The sequence below is a fragment of the Homalodisca vitripennis genome, chromosome 7, assembly GCF_021130785.1.
Source record: "Homalodisca vitripennis isolate AUS2020 chromosome 7, UT_GWSS_2.1, whole genome shotgun sequence".
NCBI classification, from domain to species: domain Eukaryota; kingdom Metazoa; phylum Arthropoda; class Insecta; order Hemiptera; family Cicadellidae; genus Homalodisca; species Homalodisca vitripennis.
In genome coordinates, this window is record NC_060213.1 from 84856042 (window position 1) to 84882187 (window position 26146).

The window sequence follows — 26146 nt, forward strand, 5'->3', positions numbered from 1 at the left end:
GATTAAAAATATTTAATCCTATGTTAGAATCACAAGTTAATTAATATTAAAACTAAATTTGACAACTTTTTAACATGCAACTTACGCTGTTTACCATTACGCTAGGCGCATTTAAAAATTGAAGCTGTTCAGTTTGGTATTACATATAGATTAAATATTGTAATTTTTATTTCGCGTAGTTTTGAATAAAGTTTTGAATAATTGTCAGGTAGACTCTCTTTACTTTTAAAGCAACACAGATTTCATATCTGTGTAATGTATCTTATGTAAAATAAAATGAAATTACTTAAAAAATATTTGCTCCTATTTACACTCGGTTCTATATACCAATCATAGGGCAATAATTGACCACATAGAATCAGAGAGTAACGAGGGTTGATTTCAAACATGAATGCATTTAATTACTTACTGCATCAAACCAATCAAGAATTTAAATTGGAAAGCTTGCAATCAACTACATAAATTAAAGTTTATCACAGCCATGTAAATAATGTAATTGAAGCCAAACTTAGTTAAAAAATTCATTAAACTATTTTCAGGGGTTTCGTTTTTATTTGATCTACACATGCATTGCACAAATAATGGTTTATTCACATCCACAAAGTTACCTTTTTTTGTCGAGAACTCGGCGCGTTAATTTATTCAAGAGTTTCATTTATTTGAGGTGGTGGAATAAGAAATAACATACATTAAACAATAAACCGTTTTACTTTAACGCATTTACTGCTGTGTTATATTGAACATATTCTGTACTGTTATCAGCCGACAAGCCTTAAAGTGTGTGCGGAAGTACAGTAAATTAAAAAATTATCTATCAAAGCTCAACCAGACTAAACCTACATCTAATTTTGACTTCTTCTTTATTTTTATGAAAAAATATACAAGGTGTATCCAAACTCTCTACCACCCTTTTCAAGTATTATATCTGACCGAATAAGAACTAAAATCTCATATTTAAACTTTTCTAAACTCAATAATTACTAGAGCAGCTAATATTGTATATTTTTAACTTACGTATATTTTTAATGTAAAAACGGCTTGATTATTTAGTTCATTTCGGTTTACATATTATGACTGGCCTAATTACAGAAAGAAATATTGAAAAACAAGGGTACCGGTACATATTTTAATGAATGATAAATAGGTTAGAGTTTTAGATTGTTGGTGTAATTTAATTATAAATCCAACGGTATCAAGCTTTTGATACAATATTGATAATAAGGGAGATAATTTGCTTTGAAATCCTAGTGCTGAACAATACCCACTGTCATTACGTGACGGAACTGCTCGGGAGCTACATTAATCAGCCGTTTTAATTTTAGCTGCTCCAATCAGGTGATTATAACGTTACTGTGTAGGATAGTGTCCATAATGTCCTTAATTTTGTATGATTTACGTTTATTTTGATAAAAACATATTGTAATACATTTGTAAAACATCTATAAAAAAAAGTTTAGACAAATTCTTGTCTTTATTTAAAAAGTGTCTTAAGATATAATGCTGAAATAAAAACAAAAACTATGCACCAAACTTTAACTTATTACAGCAAAATGTTCTCAAATTAGCAATAAATAAGTGAATATACAAAATGGTGGGTATTAGAGTATTTATTAATATTTTTATGTTTAAATACGATATTTTGGTTACTTTTTTGTCCGGGCATAATACCTGATCGTTCTGGAATTCGCTTTATATTCGAAAACAATGTTTCTTTCCTTAATTTTCCAATCTAAGGTAGGATTTTAAATATGAAAGAACAAAAGTAAAGAATGTAAAGAATGGCTTACTGATTTGTTCCCAAGCTGTTTTATCTTGCATGGAAGGTAGGCATGGGTACCCAGTTGGGTAGTTATGTTGTTGCTGGTTGCAGGATCGAAGTAAGGACCTGTGTACAAGCCAGAGAACCGCTTGCTGTGTTTGTGTGACGTGCTTTTACTCAGGGCTGCAACATCAAAACAACACTCTTCAATGTCATAGAGATAGTAGAGTGTTTTGGTTTTCCTGGAGTTTATTTGTCAAACATTTGACCATCCTGCATGATGATGTAGTGAGTTTAGGTTTTAATCATAGAAAACTCGGTCATTACTAGAAACATTAAAATTACTTTCGCAGATTAAAAATCTGAAAGAAACTTTACATGTCAATTAAAACAGACACTTTTAGTAAAAACATTAACAATGATATATCCAAACTATTTATTGGAAATAAACATTAGGATAAAATGTAGTTTTAGGTTTAGCTCTATTAATTATCAATTCTCCGTCATCATGGGTGTTATAATATCATATTTTTAATCAAGATAATGTGGAGTTTCTCCAAACTTGTCATAAATGAAAAGAAAACTTGTTTTGCAGTGAATTATTTCCTAATATTCCTGTAAATATATTTATTTTTTTCTTGATAATATCGCATGTAATTAATAATTTTACACAGAAACATGCAAAAAATATTTATTTAATTAAGGACTGATATGATTTAAAATTATCAGAGTCGAGGCTTTGTTAAGCTAACGAATACTCGTTGTCTAATTCCTTTTCTATTAATTACTCCTAAATAGGATGTCTTTTATGTAAATTTGAGAAGTATTTTACCCGATCCGAATTTTTCTCTCTGGAATAATCAAATGACCTTTAGAGTTGGAAAGTGGGAACTATAACGAGATTCAAAAACTTACGTTTCCCTGTCTAATTTTGCGTATAAAACAGATTATTTATAAACCCAGGGCATAGTTTTAAGGGTACAAGTACACATAAAATCTTATTACAAAATAACAATTTCTTTAACGTGACCTTCACGTTTACTTTAATTAATATGTTTACATACATAATTTATATAACGTTCTCGAAGCTTTAGAATTGTAAATAGGTAACGAAGAAAAAAACCCTTTTATGAGATAGAGAATAACTTTTTGAAAGGGTGGTGAAATATAAAAATAACAACCATGATAACATTATAATGAACCTTCTGTGGTGTATTTTATTGTTAATTCAGGCGTAATATCTCGGCGCCGATATTAAGGCAAGGCAAGAAGGCTATAAAAGTCCCCGTTGGCAATAAAGAGACCACATGGTGCAGCCCGGTGTCGTCGTCGTTAGTCGCGGTCTCGTTCAACATTTAATTAAAGGAATATTAAATGCGAAGGGACCCAAAGAGAATAGAAGATTCGCATTCATTTACATGCCGAAACAAATTGCATGTGGTGGTACCAACACGCAATCCTTTGTTAGCGTTTGCCTTTTGTTCTACCTCTCTATCAAACGTGTGGAGAGAGAGCAAACCTTTTTAAAGAATCTAAACAATTTATCAGTTTAAACCTCTCGTAATCAACTGAAAATAAAGTTTTGTTCGCGTGTATGAGGATTAATTAGACCAATAAAAATGAAATAACGTACTATTCAATAACATTATGGTTATAGTTTTGACATTTCAATAATTGGTAATTTATATAAATTACTATAAATGATTGAAACTCTTAAGTTACAAGGCCTTATAAAAGTCTTCCCCTTATCCATCTGTCTGTCCGTTCGTCCTTTTGTGTGATAAATTTCAATAGGACGGCCTTAGATGGTCGAAACTTGGCACATTCTTATTGATAAAAGGAAGATCACTATTTTTTCTGTGTCTGAAAGATCTAAAATACTTGTTTTATAATAGTAAGACTTTTGTTATGTTCTATCGGATATTTTGGTAATCCTTTGGATTTTTTGTAGGCAAAATAAAGTTCAATGATGGTGTATTTTCCTCCATAGACTTTACTAGGGTGTTGTCATGAGAATGAATTCAGGTATAAATTTCAAATTTAGTATATTTTTTTTAGCTATCACGCAAGGTTACTGGAACTCCACCTTTTTCCTCTATGGCGTTTGTTTTTCACTAGATATATCAATAATTAATTGAGCTATGGACTTTAAATGTTTGCAAGTACCACTATTTATATTTACATATGGTAAGTCACGTTTTCATGATTAGTATGTACCTCTTACAATTTAGGTCGAGTCTTAACGTAGCCAAACCATCTAAAATAAATGTACAGAAGCATAAATGAATTAAATTATGGTGAATATATTTCCCTCCGATTTTCTGAGCGTCATTGTCAACCACTCGGTAGCATGGTAGATTTTCTTTTATGGCTGATTGGCTGGCTGTTATAAAGTGAGCTAATAACTTCAAATTTTGCATGTAAATTTGGCTATACCTGTTTCATATAACCTGGTGTAACAATTTCCTACTTTGTATTACGTGCATTTGAAATAAAAATTTAAAAGTTTTTTTCATAATACGAGCAATTTAAACGGAATTATTTATAAAACGTGGTACAAGCTTTTCAATCGACTGTGTATAAATCGGGCGCCACCGGTACAACCACTTGTTTACAACCGCATGTAGTTCGGCGTCAGTTCCAAAGCATAAAGTAGTGGTTTTGTTTCACAATTATTGTAATGCTTTGCACAATTGCTTCGCTTGTCCTTGGTTACGAAAAAATTACTAACTTTGTTATTAAAGAAACATGGTATGAATGTCTCACGAGTGAAAAGCAAGGTTATTTTCGTTTTTGTGATAAACCTGGTAAAGGCAATAAAAGCCCCTTGTTTCACACAAAAGCTGTTTACACATTGTTTTAAGATAGTTTTAATAAGAATGAGAATACTCTTTGCATTGGATAAATGCTAGCCGAAATAGGGTGTTCGTTACGATATTAATACAAGGAGTAGAGCCCTAGGATTAAAAGAATTGTATAAACATTTACATTACAGTTCCTTACAATTCCTTTCATTTTTAAAGATAGAGTCCTTCCAGACTAGAAAAATACACAAAATAGCAGCAACCTCCACCATTTCACGCAATTTCCTGTACAATAATACGTACGTCTTAAGCAAATCCTTTTTATTTGCCGTAAAAAAGTCTCCAAAAACATATGATGGCTGGATCCTAGTTTAGGTCAGGGCTGGCTAGAGGTTTTTTGTTTTCAGAGACTGAGTGGTTCTGAAGGTGAACAATTTGGAGTGTTGCTATAATCCGTAACCTTACTAGAGGGCTGGGTCTATCGAAGGCCAATAAGTACTATAAAATGAGAGGTTGAGAAGTATTAAAAAATAAAGCCTGCTGGAGACTCTCCAGAATCGCAGAGCTTGCAATATCTAGAAACAACCAAAAGGAGAAACTGCCCAAAGCCAGAGTTCTAGAGGCAGAGAGCTCCCAAAGACGAATAGATGAGGTCCAAAGTAAAATCTGCTATATTTTATTGCTACTTCACTTGTATAAAAATATACTGGCCCTCAAAATCAAACTGAATATTTTTGTGATTTAAGGAATAAGTATCTTCCATTTCTGTCCATAAGGATCCTCCATCAGCTCACTTAAAATAAAGGTCATTGGCTGAAGAGATTATCCGTTCTCCTTTATGTGAATGATGTCATTGAAAAAAATAATAAGGCCATTGCAGCAAATTCACCTTCCTAAGCAGTATCAGCTTGAATTTTGGGAGATCGTCAAGGAACTGTATCTAACCAAATCTATACTCTTCTAGAGAACTATTTTAAGACTCCAGATGTTGGCTAATTGTAACCCTTACTTGAGCTCAAACTTTTTACTCAACGTTTTAAGAGATTTATCTGGATTAAAGATATACAAGCTAAAGAATTCATTCCATCAAACTCTTGGTTCAAAAAATGACCAAACCTTGATTTCATATACTTACGAGTGTACTCATATTGTTTTGGGAATCCTGCCACTCATACGGAGCACAGAAATTGTCTCTATAAAGGTGCATACATCGTGTGCAGTGAAACACATCAAAGTGTACCTGTGTAGTTTTTTTATCAACAGCACTAAAGGCTGTTCACTTAGAAGTTTCAATGGGCCTCACTAGCAGCTTTGACCCCTTTGTATCTTGTGCCTTTGTGGGGACATTAACTCAGATTGTGGCCCTAATTTTGTAGAAGAAAATTTTTACCCACGAGATTTATCCCTTTTACCTGTTGAGGCTCCAAACACATGTATCATTTTCATTAATCCTTGCAGTTTTCACCGTTACTGTAAATTTCTGGTTATTGTGTAATAAATGTTGATAATATTGGCAAGAAAATTAGTTTTTAATACATTAAGTTTATCGTAATGCAAACCATACAATTGGATTTAAATGTTTGAAATTATAAAACTATTTAAATGTTCTAATTGTAAATATTTTTAAATTTCAAAACATTTTAGGAACTGAACTTGCATAGTTATCTTTTGAAAGATTAGGTACTCAAATATTTTGGATAGAATTTTTAAATGTTTAGTAAAGTAATAGTAAAAAAAACGTTATAAACCTGTTTTTAAAACTCTGTACATGAACAGCAAGATAATTTAAATATTTTAAACGATCTGTGTCATTAAACCTTTAGCTAAAGATAACATACGCATTTCATTTACATCTAAAAATATCTCAAACAAGTACCCCACCCACCAAAATTGTCTGTTACAGATTAAAAATAGTTGGATTAAAAATCTTTGGCTACAAAATAGTGCAGGGGATTTATTTGAAACGTAGTTTTCATCTTCACTTTTAATTCTGCAAAAACATTCCAAATGGTTTGGTTCATCCTGTATAAACAGCGTTAACATCAGATGCTTATCACCAGCAGTTTAACAATAACACAGTCATTTGACTACAATTTATACTGTATTAATGTACATCTTAAGAACATTGTGTATGCTTAAAGAGACCATTAGGGCTAATCCCCGGTAGTTTTTGTCCTATCTGGTATTTTCCTTCCTGCCCTTTGAATTCAAGCTTATTTTCTCACAGCTCGTGGGCACCAATTGCCGTACAAAATTAAATATGTAAATGTGGTTTTTTTATTGTATCTATTTTAACATTTTTCATATTGTAGTGCACATAATAAACATGTTTTGGGAGTAATTATAGTGAAAATTATTTAATAAAATATATTCTATTTTAATGAAATGAACTAAGGTTAAAAAATTAAATGCTAGTTACTTTTCGTAATTAAAACAGATAATGGAATAAAGAAAATTACAGGAAAGTATAATTAATTACATTTTCACACTCGATCGTATGCTTTTAAATGCGCTAAATTTAAAAAAAATTACAACCGGGACAGCTGCTTCCACATATACATGTATAAATGTAACTGTATGGATGGCTTGTGTAACGTAATTTAGTTTTATTAATTTTAAAATTAATAGTCTGTTGCTATAAATATATTTCAGATAGTTACAATAATTTATTTTCTTTTAGAATTGCTCGGAAATGCTACAATGGTTTACGTAAATTCGTATAACATATTATTCCTTAGATCCAAAACCAATGTATATATAATATACTAGTTATTGCGTATATAAACACCCAAGACTGATAAATTAGATTTTACAAATCTTAAATGTTATTTAAGGTGTGGCTGAGTTTTTAAGGATTGAACAAGTTTACTGAAGGGATTGGAAGTTCGGGTGGCAAAAAAAGTATACATTTTATTGCTGTAATTTATAAAGATAAGAAGATTGTCGTTGGGCAAGGAGAGAAATACAAACACCGTCAACTATCCAGCACTAAGGAGGATTGACTACAATTTGAAACTGAATTATCTCTAAGGCTGTTTGTCGAAGTAAATAAGTCTGATGGAATAATTTCTTAACTGTCATATATATGTATGTTTCATGGATATTTAAAATAAAAAAACGTCCTAAAATATCTAATTTTTAAATGGATAAAATTTCCAGACAATCAAACAAAGTAAAATACATTTTTTTTATAATTTCGTTTTCTGTTATTAATTTATAATTTGATATTAATATAACGACAATGACAAATCAGATGAAAACTCCACTTATAACTACTGCATTACTTGAAAAAAATATAGGGCATTCCTATTGTTGCTTAATTCTGGAGTCTATATTATCCAATTAATGCTTTTCTAAGAACACGGTTGATAGAGAAAAAGCCTTAATTTAACTGTGAATACACGGCCTGACATTTGAGAACATTTTTATAATCATACATAAATTGTATTTTAGGATACCCTTTTATTGTTTTATTTGATATTACAGTATATGATAAAACTTACTCTAACACTATTTTATGCTACTTTTCACATTATATAATGGCTATATTTACACGTAATAATGCATTAGAATTTTAGATTTTGCATAATATATTACCTTGTATTATATGTGGTTATATCCATCATAACACACTAGAATATTGTAAATCCTTTTTAATAATTAATTAAACTAATGGAGTCAAATACTCTCGGAAAGGGGTAAATTATTTCATGAGGTAGTGTCGGAAGGCATAAAGTAACTTTAAAACGTTCTACGGCCTCAATTTCTGCTTTGATCGTCCCTTTACAGTCATGTAAAACGTAATATTCCTTTAATTAAATTTAGAGTCTTGGGGGTATTTGGGAGCTTAGAGAGAAGTTTCAAGTTTCTGAGCTCTTGGCAAAGCTTTCAATAACATCTCTTGTTTACTTGTTGAGTACTTAAAACTTGAAATGTCATGATAGAACATTTCGTGCAAAGTACGCATTACGTTATCCCATCTACGCAAGCCAAATTAGCTAGTTTGTTAAAATCTAGTGCCACACGATACGTACAATTCATAGTAAATGTTTTCATTGACATAACAACGTGTTTTAACGAAATAGGTTGGAATTGTTCCCATAATAGTACTTGTGGGAAAGGAGATCCCATAGATCTTTATAGCAAAAATAACAGGAATTTTCGTATGCGTTAAAAGTATATTCATATGACTTAAAACAAAGCCGACTTCAACTATGACGATATGAATAATATATTTAAAATGTGTAATTGGGATTTATGGATTTGGGATTGTGGATGCTGAAAACAACAATTAATTATTTTTTGATCAAAATATGTTTAGAAACTTGTTTTTTATAAACACCATCTGCTTTATATAAGATTAAGTATATTAATGGTGCTTTATTTATGTAAACTATTTTTATTAGTTCTGAGTGAGTGAATCATTTTTTAATAGGCTACACACAAAATTAGTTACTAAACAAAGCTTCTCATGGAAATCCTAGAGAATAAATAACACACAATACGGATCTGCTACTTAAACTATATAAAAAGTTTTAGAAAAGTAATGGAAAGTTGAAGGTAGTTAAATCTCGTGATTTATTTTACAACCATAACTAGCAGTTTACCGTGGCTTCGCACGCAATTTCGTAGATTTTGCACCTTTATGAACACATCTGGTTTGAGAGAATTATATTTCCAACATCAAAATATTTTAGCAATCGTTTCCCTGCTTCATACGATGATGGAAATATATATATATATATATATATATATATATATATATATATATATATATATATATATATATATATATATATATATATATACAAAACCTACATACAAAAAAGGTACACATATACCTTTTTTGTATATGGGTTCGTATATACATATACCTTTTATACAAAAAGTTGGTTAAATTTGGCAGGTTCATTCAATTAATATTGAAAAACTTAATAAACTAAGCTAGCATTTTTCGCTACTTTAAGAACCAGTAGAGTGTAGCTTCAAGTGATTTTATAGATATCAATAATCCTATATTCATTCCCGTAACCGTAAGAATGTCCATAACAAATTCCAGTACAATCGATTACGTAGTTTACACGTGAAAACAAAAAGAAAACAAAGACACTTTCGTATTTATAATATTATTAGGTTGTCTTAAGGTGTAAATGGGCTATTTTGTTGGAACGCTTAAATGGATGGCAGAAACGGTTTCTATGAGCACCATGAGGCATGTAAACTGTAGAAAAAAGCCTCGGCTTTCATATTCTTTACATAGGTGAAAATCCATTAAAATAGAGCACCGTAGTAATTACAAAACAGAAATATTTCTTTTAATTCTTGGATTGTATTTCATTATTACCATATAAACTATCTAGTTTATACAGTACTTATCACAAATAAAATAAAAATTACGCGTTTCCTTTCCTTTTCTAATATATTCTTCAGTAAAGATTTCTTGTATATTAACATTTATCTTATCATTAATAAAACTTAAAGATAGTAAAACCCATAACTAAACTGGTAATTTAATTAATATTCACTATAAATGCTTTAATTTATTATCTTTGTTACCTGATAGGAGAACAAACACATAAAATTATAACTTACGTTTTGGCGTTAGTTCGACTGATTGTACTGAAACAAAAAGAAAATGAATTAGTTAAGACATCTTAAGAAACAATATTTTATTCAACCAAGACCTTTTTTAAATATGTCTTGCTGTTGCAGTGACAGTAACATTATATAGCACGATTCTATTGGTTTTGAAAAAGGAAGTTTTTACTAATTTATTTTAAATGGAAATATTGTTAGTCATTTGGCAGGTAAAACAAGAAAAACTAAATTTTTCTTTGGGAGAGTACACTCCATAAAATACTAACGGTTCGCAAGTAGTTCATGTGGTTGTTTTCTATACAGTGCCACTTCATCTAGTACTGTGACCGCGCAATAATGGAACAAATGTTTATTAGCTAGAGTCTAAACTCTATAACTGACTGCTTTCGAATAAAAACGTCACATTTTCAATCCCAATAGGAATGCACTCATGTTGATTAGAATTTTATTTATTCTGTAAATTTCTCGTAGCCATTATAATTTTCCATAAGACCAATCTAAGAATATGCGCTAACGCCCAGCCTAATCCCATAGTTCCTTATATACAAAAGAAGTTTCAATCACAATTTCAATTCAGTTTTCTTTTAAGATACCGTGAGGACAGGTGGACATATAAAACGTATTTGAATCAGTATTACAATTACCTAACCTGATTTGTACTAATACTAATAAAATATGAATGATATTAAAAGACTAATGTGTAATTATTTAATGATTACAGTAATACAATGATCGTAACACAGTTAGTAATAATGGAATATATTTTAGAACTTTGTCTGTAACCATTAAAGAAAGAAAAATAAGGTGAGAGGACTTAAGCGTCAAACCAATAAAACAGACAATGCAAAGTTTTCTGTCACAAAATCTCCAAACTGTGACGGTTTTATTTCTCATTGCTTTGTCAAAGTATTCCTTTTTTACTTCTTACCTGCCCTTTCAGGTTACCTCTCATATTAGGAAAATTAAAAGAAAACTAGAAAAACATTACAGAAAATATTTTAAATTAATAAATAATATGGAAACGATTTCTAATTTGGTGATGTGAGAAGGATTTAAATATTATTTTAAAGAATTATTGAATATTTGAGTGAAATAAAATTACTTTTTGCATAAAGATTATACTTTAATTAAAATATATATTCGAATACCTCAACGTAACTCAATTTACCAGAACTGAATTTGAAATCCAGTTTGCGCTTACTCTTAGACTGATTATGCTATTAATCTATGTTTTGTTGTTCCTTAGTAATATTATAATCCAAGAATATCCGATCATATTCATAGTCATAATTTCTTTATTCGTACAATAAGTACAGAGACGAAACTAGAGCCACATTTCCTTTATTAAATTTAACCTAACAATCAACTACTTAAACCGGTAATTATGTTTTTAAGTAATTTAAACATTGAAATAAAAACAAAAAACATATTTAATTGGATAATAATAAATTATTTATTACAGAAAATAAATATTTTTATGTATATAATATACAAGTTGTTATATTTCATAATTTCCATGGTGGAAAAATGAAGAACTTTGAACACAGTAATGAGTGAACATAAACACTAATGTTTACTGAGGCTATAAGTTAAAAAGCACGAATTCTTTAAATTTATATTAACGTACTTGTTGCTTTAGTAAAAATCATTAAAATTTTACTCAAGCTGTAATATCAACTTCGTAAGAACTTTCATATTCCTCCAGGGACAGGAAAACATATATTTTACTTTTGAATTTAGTATTATTTGTATGGCGATGTAGAATTTATTATTAGCTTCTTAACGCGGATGATTTTGGGAGGATGTATACTGATGAAATTAGGCAACGGGAGAAGTATCATATATGTATTCATAGTTAGGCGTTGTGCATTGTTCAGTTATAGGTACAGTTCTCAATATAATGACAAATTTATTTCTACACAATAGAATAAGGATAATAAATCTCATATATCATGTAGGGTATTCCAATGAACATGAAAATATCGTTTATGTATATTTGTATTGTTGCAATGTAAATCTGAAAAATCTTGAATTGAGTGTAAGAATTAGCACACAATTTAAAATAAGGAATGTTTAGAAAGAGCGTCATCTAATCCGATACTTCCAATGAACACAGATTCAGGTAAATTACTTCTCGGTAAAAGTGCTTACGTAATGGTGAGAACGAACGAACCTATCCTTAGAAGATAACAATAAAATTTCCGATCCTTATGTATCAAGAATAAATATAATTATAATGAAACAACGCATTCTCTGATGCAAAAGGAATAACTCTCAGTCACAAATAAAGACGGAGAACAATATAGAATAAAATAATAATAAAAATATCCTCTTAGGGTTTTTTTTGTCTATTCTCTCTTCTTCAGGTTAGAGGGTAAATGTGATTAAATAAAGAAAGGAATTAAAGTAAAAGGAAGAGAAAGAAAATGACATTGTACTCCAAATAATTTCCAAGAATATTAGAACAATTTTCTTTCTATTTTTTCCTTTATTATATAACGTATTAATTATCCTCTCACCCAAAGAAAAGGATAGACAAAGAAAAAAATTTGTTATAATAATGTGACATATAACGATGTAAAATGAACCAAATCCTATAATATCAGTATAAAGCTGAAATGAAAAATAGAGGTATATTTCTTAGTCATAAATAATCATTTTGAAATTGTAAACCAACATTTATGTAATTTGATTTTTCGATCATTATATTGATACATACATAACACACAAAAAAAACACACACACACACACACACACACACACACATATATATGTATATGTATATATATATATATATATATATGTATGTATGTATTAATGTAATGATTAAAATAAGTATTATTTTTTTACATACTATAAAGTTATTAATTTAAATATATCTGCCAAAACAACACTATATAGTCATGTATAAATGTTTACTTGGCCATTGCATAAAAATGTATTATTATTACTCTACTACTTACAAAAAATACTCTTGTGGATGTGCACCCAACTATTGTGTACGATGAACTTTCTGACATGACGAACAATCAGCAGTGATATGGGGGCACAGTGGGAATCATGCATTATCTGTTGTAGCACCCGATCAGCCCGATGTTACCAGTTCCTTTTGTCCCACATTTCTAAACATCCACCTTTTGTATGCAAATGAAAGCCAAAATATTGCGATGAACAGCTGGGCTTTATGAGCTGCCTCACGACTATTTTTAGCCGATGGCGAAACTTTCTGAATATGCACACTGTTCCACTTTAATATTTCATGTTGTGTAAATCTAGAGGGAAAAAGTGTCAGCATTTCTTATAATTGTTGTGTTGATGTATGAAACTGATTGCGGAGTGATTGATGTTTCCTTTTGAAAATATGTTTCTGTTTTACCTTATGACCTTTTAAGAAGAGAACTTGAAGATAGAGAATGTAGGAACATTATTTCACTCTTTAACGATTTGCTTGCATTTAAAGTAGACATTTTGTGAAACTTTGTAATCAGACTTAAATAAAAAAAAGGGTAATAATTCTAATAGGAAATTATAAAGTATGTCCACGAATTATAGCTTCCAGAATGTAAATGCTTATTGTGATATAAGACTATGAATTAAAAGCATTATTAAATTACTAAAAATAAATAGCACGTAACTCCTGACCGCTTTATTGATCTTATTGTAAACACTTCATATCACCTTATTTCAAACATGTTTTTAGGCTTACTTATAACATATCACAAAACCCTGCTTCATGGAATACTTTTTCTAGTATATCAAAATAGTTATTTTGTTCTGTCTTTAGATACGGAACCTAGAGTAAAGGGCTGAGAAAAAATAGAGAACATATTCCATCCGTAAAACGCTTGTTACATTATATAAATAAGACAGAGGAATGACACTGAGTTAAATATTCAGAGTTTTTTTTAGCAGGACATCAACGTAAAATTTTGTTTTATTGGTATTTTGTTTCTTGATTTTTGTGAGTTTTCCTGGTTCTAACGTGTCCAAGGATGAGTAATTATAACTTTGCCGTGTACTCATGGAATACAACAATACTATTTTTTTTTTTAATACTCGCAATATTGTACATTTCAGCACTAATTTGATAATAAGCACTTCCAGCATTTCTCCCAAAACTGATACATGAATGATGTCCGCAAGAGCTTTTTAGTAGCCATTTTAATGTATCTTACTATATTTAAATAGGGTTTCAGTGCAAGCGCTCGGTAAAAATCGCATGCTTACAATTTGAACACTGAGGATACTAACTTGTCCAAATTCCATCATATTAACATGATTAAGGTTAAGGTCTTAACAGTCCTTGTGAAATAAAACAAAGAGTTAAATATGAATTTTTGTTAATTTCCAAATCGTAACTAACGTAATCTATAATTACCATTAAGTAATTTAAGAACCATCGGACCTCCTAGTCTCCAATGGCTTTTAATTGTCACTCCCTGAAAAGCCACGTTTTACAATTAATGGGGTATAATAAATTTAAGATACTTAATCCGTGGTATATCGCCCAATTAATATATACACGCAGTAGTATTCCAAGAACAAAATACAGTACAATAAATTGATAAAACAGAGTGTGGAAGGACCCGAACGTAGCATAATTCAGTAAAATAACTTCACCACATGTGTTTCTACGTCATGATGGAATTTTGTATGATTGTACTCTGTTCGACATCTAGTACTGCGTGTTAATTGTTTAGTGTGAAATTTTCTCGTCGCTTTTAGTTTTCCATAAGAAAAATGAAAAATGTATATAATCTTATTATACTTTTCACGTTAGCCTTTGATTTGATGACACTAAATCAGTAGAATTCTTTCCTTAACCAAGACGAACCATGCTTCACAATTCAAAGATAAAATGGAAAGACAGAGAGACCGACATAAGATAATAAGGTCGTTTATGATGTAAAAATTCGATAATAAAATAAAATATCTTAGAATGCTGAAAATCTCATATGGTTAATGCTGTAGCCATAGCTAAATAGAAGCATGCAAGAGATATGCTTCCTACCCATAAACCGCAAGTAGCTGAATAAGGTGAAAGCATGGTTTATCTATAAGTATGAGACGGTGTGCTCTGTTATAGCCAGCAGATAACGCCACCTACGCATGTGTGTTTAACATTCCTCACCTATTGTTTGATATGCACTTTTACTCTCATAAATTTTACTGAGTTTTAGTTAGAAGCACCTATTATTAACTATAATAGAATCAATTTTACATGCATACAACTAATTTTAATACTAAAAAAATATATTGCATAATTTTAAAAACTATATTAATCAACTAAATCGTTAAGTTCATGTTCCTTAGAAAAATTTACTATAGAAAAATTCCTATAAGATGATCGATTGTAGTTCATTTTACGTTCGGAAATGAATCAAAGATTTTGATGATTTGAGCTTGGTGCAAGGTAAACATATGTAAGAAAACACGAAAAGATGTATCCATTAAAATTATTTCATCGTCATATGTTCCTGAAATTTCGATAAAAAACATATTGCTTAGTTGTGTAATATAAGTAAACATTATGCGATAGTGAGATGACCTTAGCAAAAACCAAAAACAAAAATGTATGCATCAAGATAAATAAATTATATTATTTCTTAATTGCGTAAATATATATTTCGAAGTATTCTAGTATACCAGATTTAGTCTAGTGATGAGTAGATAGTAATTTATACCATTGCACTTCTATATCAAAATTATTGTTCTCAGCCGTTACAGATTACTCTATTTGGGGACAATTAGTAATGTTTGGCTATTTTTATGATCAGGCATATAATTTTGGTTTAAAGTGAATCTGGTGACTATGTATTGATTTGCACCACTTATTAAATGTATATTATTTAACTTGAAAACATAATATATCCATGTTAGTAATAATATTGAACTTAGTCAGTGAGTAGCTTTAAAGTTTATATAAAGCAGTAAGTTGCAGAAGTGGTTCAAACTGGTAATGGGAAAGTAAATACACTGAAACATATATCCATTAATAAAAAGATAAACTTACATGTTTATTAATATTCTGAGGGGAGGGAAACGTTTTATCATAACTGTTCTTCTGCCTGGGGGCAGTTTTGAGTTTTTGGAGGGGATTAGAATCAATTCGTTATAAGTCTTCGGTTGATATTACTACTTTGTCTCTCAAGTATTCTTAAGAAGTTGCATATTTAATATTCGGTACACATTTATTATAAAGCGAATGTATATATATATTTAATTTCAGTATTTCTTAAATCATTAAAACTATTAGATTTACATGTTTGAATTCAGATAGTTGTCTTAAATCTTAAAATCTAAAAATACGAAAGATTGTTTTCAATTCAAACAAAAATAATCAATTAGCTTCTTAAATAATTATATGTGAGTTTTTTTTTATTAAAAGTACAACTTTATTTGGTTCATTTAAAGTTTTGAATACAAGCAGGTGCTTCACGTTAGTTGACTTATTCTTGGTTTAATTTGTTAGTTCTTATTATAAACTTTTTAGTTACTCTTCTATTTGAAGTTATATATATATATATAAAACTATACAATTTTGAAACTTTATTGAATAGCCTATATATACATATATATATATATATATATATATATATATATATATATATATATATATATATATATAGGCTATTCAATAAAGTTTCAAAATTGTATAGTTCCAAAATACTAATGTATAAGACGCTAACAGTAAAGTTCCTCGTTGTATATCCTTCACCTTAGTGTTTATTGTTTGAATAAGTCATATATGTATAAAGAAACATATTGATAAACTTTACTTTATCACTACAAGCAATCCAATATTGGTTTTAAATCTAGTTGAACTGTAAAAAGTGTTTAGTTTTAGAAATTTTGTTTCATAACACCTACATATGTAAATGTTATGGAGTTTACATAAATAATTTGATATCGTTTAGAAGACAAATATGTAAGTTAAATATTTATTACAAATATCATGTAGATACTACCGTTTCGTCACCATCAATATAGATACTTTGAAATCGTGTTATCTATGCATTTGAAGTTATAATTCACCACCTCAAGTGTTTGTTCTGTAGTGCGGATCATATCTGGTGTTGGAGAATGAGAGCGATTGAATTGTTTTATTACTATTAATACGATTTCTGGTTGTATATACACGTCTAATCACAATTTGTAAGCCAGAGTGGCCTAATAAAAATATTACATTGCATTTCATTTGCTAATACAAGATTATATTCTCTGCCTTACGCAATCAATAGGGAATATATGCGTTAAATTGTAAAAGAGAAGAAAAAACACATTACTTACAAAAAATATAAATATTTTTTGTCGCGGTAATATCAATATATGACGATATACTTGTATAGTACTTTTTACAATTGTATATACTATCAAAATTTAAACAAAGATTTCAGTTAAAAATTTTAACTTTTAAATACTTAGCTTGGTGTCTTTGTCAGTAGTCCGTTTTTATGGATATATATTTTTAAACCCTTTCATAAACATATCGGAAGGGCGTACCATAACATGGTTCTCAAGAAGAAACTTGTGGAAGAGAAGTTTGGGATTTTAGAATTATTTTCTATCTGAAAATCATATTCGGAAACATAAAGCATAGTAGTATTCGTGAAAACTAAAGCGTCAGCGTTGAAATTTATCAATATGCTCGTCAAAATGAAAAAACTCAAAAAAGGATTATAAAAAATGTATAATATTAGTACTCCATATTTCAAATTAATGTTATATGAAAAACCTACCACTGCATGTTTGTATTTACCAATTATAACAATTTTAGAAAAAATATCGTATGCAATAAAGAATTTAAAAAATAAAAATCTCGCCTATTTTATCGTGTGCTTCACAAATACTGATGAATTCTGATGAATACTTCTATGAGAATTATTTTATGTTGCAAATCGTCTTCATCTAGCAAAATTGTATTATTCGAAAGGTGTTAGGTAAATTATTATTGATGAAACGATATTTTAAAACTTGTTACATTACAATTACCGAACAGTTAGTGGTTTGTAAAAATATGAAGAGAATTTCTAGAGGTAGTAGTGGAAAATAACAAGGAACACGCGGAAGTAAAACCTGAGCCCGATCCCTTAGCGCCGAATGCCTGTAATGGGCTGGTGACTTCAGACAGTAACGGCGCGGCGCCACCAAATTGCCCTCATACTCGTAAATTAAGCCCTTACCCGTCTCCTGATTGCCTAAAGTTTCCCCTGTGCCAAATGGGCCTGTGTTGGTACTGGCTAAGTAATGTTCACATGCTCAAGTAACCATTTAGACAATGTACACTAAATTTCACTGTAGCTGGATTGCGCACGTTATCAAAGAAGCACAGTATTGTAATTTAATAACATTTAAAAGAACGTTCTAATGTTCTAATGGTGTCATAAAATCAATATGATGTAAAATCCGAAACTTTTCGCCCTAAAGACTAACTGCTTTAAAGTGGAGCCATACTGTAACCTAAGATACCAATTTCTTATATAAAATTATCATAATTTACCAACATAAATATAAATACACTGATAGTATGAAAATTTGTTTTGCATTATAATTGCTACATTATGTTTCCAATATACTTATTCTATAAAAAAGTACTCCTTGTTTGAAAAATTTTAATGATTGCTATTAAAAAATAAATCGATAAAATACAAAACTTCCACATTCTTAATACATTATTTACAAAATTATAGGACAGCTGACTTCTAGGAATGTATATATTAAACAAAAATAAAATATTAACTTTAACTAAGTCATTAGTAATTTAATTTGAAGGCTTGGTGCTTTTTTAAATCAGTTGAATTTGTGAAGCATTTTTTCGGTACGGAAACTGTTCTAAACGTAACATTTCGAAGTTTTGATACTATAATAGCGTGTTCTACGACCACTGTGGTGTTTTTTATATATATTCTTTGGATTAGATACCTTATTCGTTGTGTTTTCATCTGTATACTGTCCGATACAGTTAATAGAGAGGCAATCTCACTAACACTATAAAATGAAACGATTACCAATCTGGTAGCTTTGTTAGACACTAAAATAATGGGCGAAAAAGCAATACAATAAAAATAAAAAGTAGACTTTTATGCGCCTATGTAGAAGGACGTAGTTACCAGATTCGGGGAGATAAGTCTATGTCACTACAAAATTTCAGAAACCGCATTAAACAGAAAGTGAGTTGGATGTTGACTCAACATGTGAATTGAATGAATACGATTACGATACGATTACGTAGCTTCCTACCATAGCTACGTAATGTGTAGGCTCATCTGAGATTGCATGCAAATATCCAGTCCACAGTTTATTTCATTAGGCTCTATGTGTTACTATATGAAACGTTAAAATGTCACATGGCAGTACTCAAATTCTTTAAAAATTTATTTATTCTACTGTTATACCGTTGTAATAATAGTTATATAAACCATGCATGTGGAGAAACGTTCAACGAAATCCTATTAAGTGATAGCTTCATTCAAAATTTTTAAATATATACATTAGTTCGTTTTTAAGATTTCTGGAGCACAGACAGACATACAAAAATTCATCCAATTTGTCCATCCCCTCAAATGATAGGCTTTTGTAACCCTCAACCAATAATTAGTTATACATTCATTGTTTATGTTTTAATTTGAACTAAATAGGTAGTGGTAAAATTATATGCTAAAGATAAAGTAACACATTAAATTAAGAAATTAACAATTAGGCATCTTCTCATCCTCCTGCAAGATTCCCAACTCTCGTCTATGCCTATACTACCAAATTAAAACACCGTAACGTACCAATACACTAGAAAATAAAGTTTATCTCTCGAGTGACTGAAACTGTACGAAGGGCACTAGCATACGCGATACGGTGCAACCACATACAACGTATAATCTCTACAGTACCCAGTAGTACCGATAGTAAATACATGGCAGTACAGGCACTGCAGCCAGTTACACCTCTGTGGGATAGAATAGAGATGCCCGACGGGCATTGCCCGTACACTTGTAGTCTGTGTGTACATGTTGTATTCACTAGCACCACTTAGATTTGTTAAATATTTAAGATGCTTAAAATATTCGCATTCGGTATCGACTGGACAATTATGATAAAGTTAAATGAAAAATAGCTTTAGGTATTAAAAAGAGGTAAGTGGAAAGTTATTTTTGGTTCTTATATGCTTGAGTAAATGAAGTAATGAATCCTCTTAACGAAGTTAAGTCCACAGGACTTATGCTGAACCATGCTGAACTTATGCTTAAGTCCTATGCTGAACCATGTTTTTGATTATACATACTACACTAAAGTTGGTCATAATAGTCTTTTTTCCGAATTTGACTATACAAGCTAACTGAATTAGTAGGATCACATAACAAAGATTGATCAAATAACAAAACAAATTATTTTACAGATGGCTTAAAAAAATATTTAAAACATCCTACGCTGTGTGCTACAATAATTAGCTTTAATATTTGTACGATAAATTTTTAAATACATTTCAGAAATAGTAATAAAAATATAACTTCACAACAATTAAAATATTTGTAAATGTATCTTGTAAACGAAACTAATCGTAACGTCTAATAGTAAAGACATATATTTGTTTAATATAGATTTTTTCCTTCAAGTTATATGTTATGGTTATTGTTACTTATATTTTATCCTCCAACTACTTCAAAAATTAATCAAATTTACATAGTTTGAATAAATTATATTAAATTTAATATAATTTATATTGATTAAATTTTAATTTGATTAAAAATTCACCATTTGGAAAAAATAAAAAACATTGGTAAAAGTTTTCCAGCCCCTCGAGCGATTGGTGTCTTTTGATTAAATATTTTGTGAGAATGTGATACTTTTAAAATTTTATCATTTAAAACGTCATAAAAATAGGCGATATTCATAAAATATTATTGTTAGCAGCGGCAAAAAACATTATCCGTGTACATTATTAGTTAAAGAAATAACTTCAATGAACTTTTCTACAAAAAGTTTTGCTTTCAATAACAAAATGAAAGGGAGTTTTGAATAATTGTGTAAAAATACTTGTCTAAAACATATTAAAATTTAACGTTAAAGATAGGTTGTTCAATAGGTTTTGCAAGTATGGTGTCGTACATATTGAACGCAGAGTACGTTTTAAGTGAAAATCGTCACGCCTCATTTCCCACCCTTTACACTTGGCGCCGAATGTCTGTAATGGGCTGGTTACTTTGGACTGTTATTCTTGAAAATAATCTTTACATGTATTTTCCAACTAATAATTGATTTTGTAACCGGCTTTGGACGATTGTTTGTAAAATTCGAGTAAACATAAAATATGTAGCAGTGTAAATATTTATAATAGAAAGCACTGTATTATTTAGTAATAACAATCACATCACGTTCTTATTTGTAAAGTACCTAACTCAGAAAGAAATATTGTTTATTTTGATAGCTGAGGAAGTAGTACACATACACTCACACACACAACGCGCGCGCCGTTAAATCAGTATAATGAATTAATTCATTTGAGCTATTAAAATAAATTATATTATTAAGACCGAAATACCTAAAATCACTATTTGCTTAATTTTATACGACCAATTCGAAAATCCTAATCAATATGTATTTGTAAAATATAATTATATTGTAATAATTATATTCATAGGCAGTTTGAAACTTTTTTTATGAATGGAAAACCTCAATTATTTCTAACATTTCATCCATTACTCCATCCAATTTATTACGCCAATCTCATAAAATTTGTTCAGATAACCAAATTGATAGATTATGGATTATTCACAAAATATTTTCCCATTATTTGTAATAAACTTGCTTAAATACGAGTATCAGAGACTAATAACTTGATGAAATAAAGTTACATAAATAACTCAATGAGATTTCAGTGGTATATGTTTTAGGACACATTATATCGTGCACAGCCGATAATCCATTTTAATTCGATCTACAGCAACACATAGAACTTTAGCAGAGAGAATATAAATATTCTTAAACAGTTCTCTAACTTGCAAGAACTTGTGTGGTAAAATTTACGACAGTAGTATGCTTGGAATACAATGTGGGGTACTAGATGTAATATGCAGTAAAGCTTAGGTACTTTGTTAAACAATATCTTATGATATAGTGATCCCTGATATTATTCAGAATTTTTGAAATCATAATTTTGAAACAAATAAAATATTACCTCCTAGGATAACTTATGGTTCAATAAACGAAACTTTGTGTGCTTAGAATACAACGGAAGCTGCCTGGAACATGATATTATAGTAAATACCAGTAAATCCGTACCGGAAAACAACATTTCATGGTAAAATCCTTGCGACTTTTGTGAACGTATTGAAGTGTACTTTTTAATAAATAAATAAAATTGCACGAGAACTCACGGTAAATTATACGAACTACCATGTTCCGAACGTAATGTTGGTCCCCTATCACTCAATATGAATGGAATCTACGTTCTCTATGTTACAAGAAAGTTTGTTTTATTAAAATTCGTGATATTTTTAGATAATTTATGTGTCTTACACAGATTTGCTTACTACAAAAATATTGAAATTCTGTGATAAAAAATTTATAAAGGACATAAGCACTTTAATAAAATAGACTGAAATAAGTACAAATGTGGGTTACCTTGCACTTGATTTACAGTAATGGTTAGGTTCCAATGTTAAAAAGCATTTCATTTGTGTAAAATTTACTGATATTTCTAGAACTTATCATATATTACTTGTTAATACGATAATACTGTGTTAGTATACTGTTACCAGTTAAAAGTAGATTTACAGTACCGGGAAAACTCAGGAAGTTTTGCTGTGCTAAACAACAATTCGAAGTATTCAAAACCCCGTCACATTTCGGAACATATTGTATCTTGCTTTAAAATCGAATAGTTACGCTACATTTATACGATGTAATTTTGTAATATATGCAGTAGAGCAAAAAGTTCTGTGAGAGGTCACAATATCTACGAAACTTTTTTTTGTAATATATTTATTGTTTTTGTGTATTATTGCAATATAAGCGACAAAGGCGTTTATAAAAGTTATTTTTCATTTCGTAACTTATATTTTTTGGTTTGCAGAGGTTTGAAACTCTAAAAATGGTATTTTGTATGTAATTTCTTAAATAAATAATAAATTATAATTAAATATATGCACTAAATATAGCTTGTAAAACAGAAATTTATGTGTGTAAAAATATTTACGATATAATATAGTTTCAGTAGTTTCATGATAGTTTACTTATTTTGTTTGAATTATTTTTTACATTTCCTATATGTGAAAATATTTGCAATAAATCGTAATGTTTCACTAAAATTAGAAGTCTTGTGTTATACATAAATATTATGGTGCCCTGGATAAATATATAATCAGTCTGAATTATATCTACGCCCTGACAGCAGAATCTAGTTCAGTAGAGAATGTTTTTGTTGAATATACAAAAAGCAGGTTTGATTAGATCGCACGATCTGGGACCGTTGTTGCCATTGAAATGCAACATAAACAACATGTTGGACCTGTACGGTATTATATAAAGTTACACTCATAGTACATCCGATGGTCGTATTGTCATCTTTACATGACGCAGGAGTAGAAGATAAGTTTGGAATTGGAAAAAATATTTTGTTTAACATCATAAAAATTTTGTTTTATGCCCTTAATCTAAGAGGTAATGATTATAGCCGTCACCTAAAACTTTATTGAGATACCCTATTAAGACTACTACAGTTATATGCAGAAATTAGATCATTTGATTTCTTAAGCAATATCCATCAATCAATAATAATATCCCTCTCAATAATACCGACTGACATTCCCTATTTAACACATTTTAACGAGTCATACCGAAAGCATGTAGTATTTGTAGTACAATCATTTAAGTGCAATTGTATTCAAATAATTCCCAAGGCTGTTTGTAAGTGCACCTGCTATATTGTACAAAACTTATGAGGGTCGAAATTTCACTAAGCATCTTTTTATACAATGAAAATAAAACATTTATAATTAAAGCCAAAACATTATAGATTATGAGAACGACTTCGGGGTGAAACTTCACTATCAGATATGATGAAAGATTCCTAACGTATAATGTTACTAAGTAATTTCTTAATTGAAACATCAATATTATGGAAGACACATTTTGTAGATTAATACTTAACACAAATACTTAAAAAAATTAACCATTCATAATTGTATGGGAACCTGGTATCTTGCATAGATGCATAAAAACAAAGGCTATTAAAATGCGCGAAAAGTAATACTTATACCATAACTTTATTATCTTGAAATTCCACACCATCCTTTCTATACAATTTATATTTGGGTTTTCCTTATATTAAAAATCAATTGTAAAATATAAATAAACCATTTGTAAAAATCAATAGTAAATAATGTATTACTTGTAACAAATGAGGTACATGTCGTAAATTCTTTTTATACATTTTTATTTTATTGTTTAATGTTACATCTATCTTTTACATTGAATTATACCTAACTACAATAGAATAGGTGGTGGATTTGCGTTTACGATTATGCCTGGTCTAATTTAGTGTTCAATGTGTTACATTTTCGCTCATCAGGATACATTTCCTGTCAGTACATTGTAATATTTGTGTAGTTAAATGAGTTTGGAGTAGCCCCTTAGAGCGCTGATTGCCACATATATGTATGAAATAAATGTAAAATGTATTAAACATAAGGGAGAATTACACCACACATCACTTGTCGCATGCTCATATAGAAACGAACGTTTACGTTCTATAGTATACAGTTGAGTTAACTCTCTAAATATCGTGCATACAATGAAACAGTTAGACCATGACAGACATAGTAGCAGATAAAAATTAGTTTTAAAGCCCTCGAGTAAATGTTAATGACGCTCAGCCATTAAGACCTTGCAATACAAATAGCGTACGGCACAGTTGTAATAAATATTTGTATAGAAAAATATTTTTAAAATAACCATGTAATCCTCTTCTCGAGCATTAGACCTCATTATATGCGCTGCATGTAATTTATACAAAATTGGAACTTCATCACCCTGAACACAAACTAAACATCCAAGTTCCTGGAACAAATAATTCAATAACCGACAGAATTATTTACTGTTTGTATTATTATGTTACACACAACTGCCTCCAGTAAACAAACAACCACAGACCAATGTATATATGTTGTCAAATCTCACACAAAATAGAATATACAAACTAAAAACACGTGTGTTATATTGCTGTGCGCAATTTTGGGACAAGCTTGTCACTGTCCAAGCATAAATTTTCATCTCAAAACTCTTACTATATTATTGTTTCTCTATTTTTAATATTAATTTTCACAGTAATAGAAGTAAATATTATTGCTTAAAACGTATCGTATATGATGTAGGAAGAAAAAGAGAACCCATAATAAATTATAGTCCCTGTCTCTTTCTCTCTGTGTCATTCCGTATTAATTAGAAATAAAGTAGGACTTGCTACAAATTCGCATTATTGCATTATTGGATTAAAATAGGTTCCTTAATAATGTTTAAAGAATTAACACTAATACAATGTAATTTCCTTACAAATCTTACTTTAAACTGAAAATGTTATATTATTATTAACACCATTAGTTAAACTGGTATTTCATAGATATCAATGTGTTTATATGTAAACATTTTCATATTTATAGTATTAAATATGATAATATAATAGTGTTCTTTAAAGGAGTTATAAGTTACTATAACATTAAGTTTGTAACTTTAAGTATTTAGTATTTGTATTCATGTGAAATATTGATAAGGTTCAGTGTTATATTTCGTTATATCTGGAAATATGAGTCGGGATTTAATTTTTATTTTAGTAATAGTTTTAGATCCAACTTAATTTCTTTAATGTCTATAAATAATGCATAATAAGTGATAAAACTAAAAGTATCACAAGTTATTTTTCATGTGCTCTTAAGAATTTATAATTATTAATTTTATTTAATAGCAATTAATGTTTTTTACAAAATATATTTGTTCT

At 29.5% G+C, this 26146-nt stretch overlaps 1 protein-coding gene across 2 annotated transcripts in view; it reads right to left on the reverse strand.

The window, feature by feature from the left end:
* Positions 1 to 26146, reverse strand: part of LOC124366015 (hemicentin-2-like) — a 314241-nt gene that overhangs the window by 13477 nt on the left and 274618 nt on the right. For both annotated transcript variants that reach the window (XM_046822208.1, XM_046822207.1), the window contains exons 2-3: positions 10156 to 10182; positions 1788 to 1942 (exon numbers count right to left, since the gene is read on the reverse strand). In XM_046822208.1, the coding sequence (XP_046678164.1) occupies positions 1788 to 1942; positions 10156 to 10182 (182 nt within the window). The remainder of the gene's footprint in view (positions 1 to 1787; positions 1943 to 10155; positions 10183 to 26146) is intronic.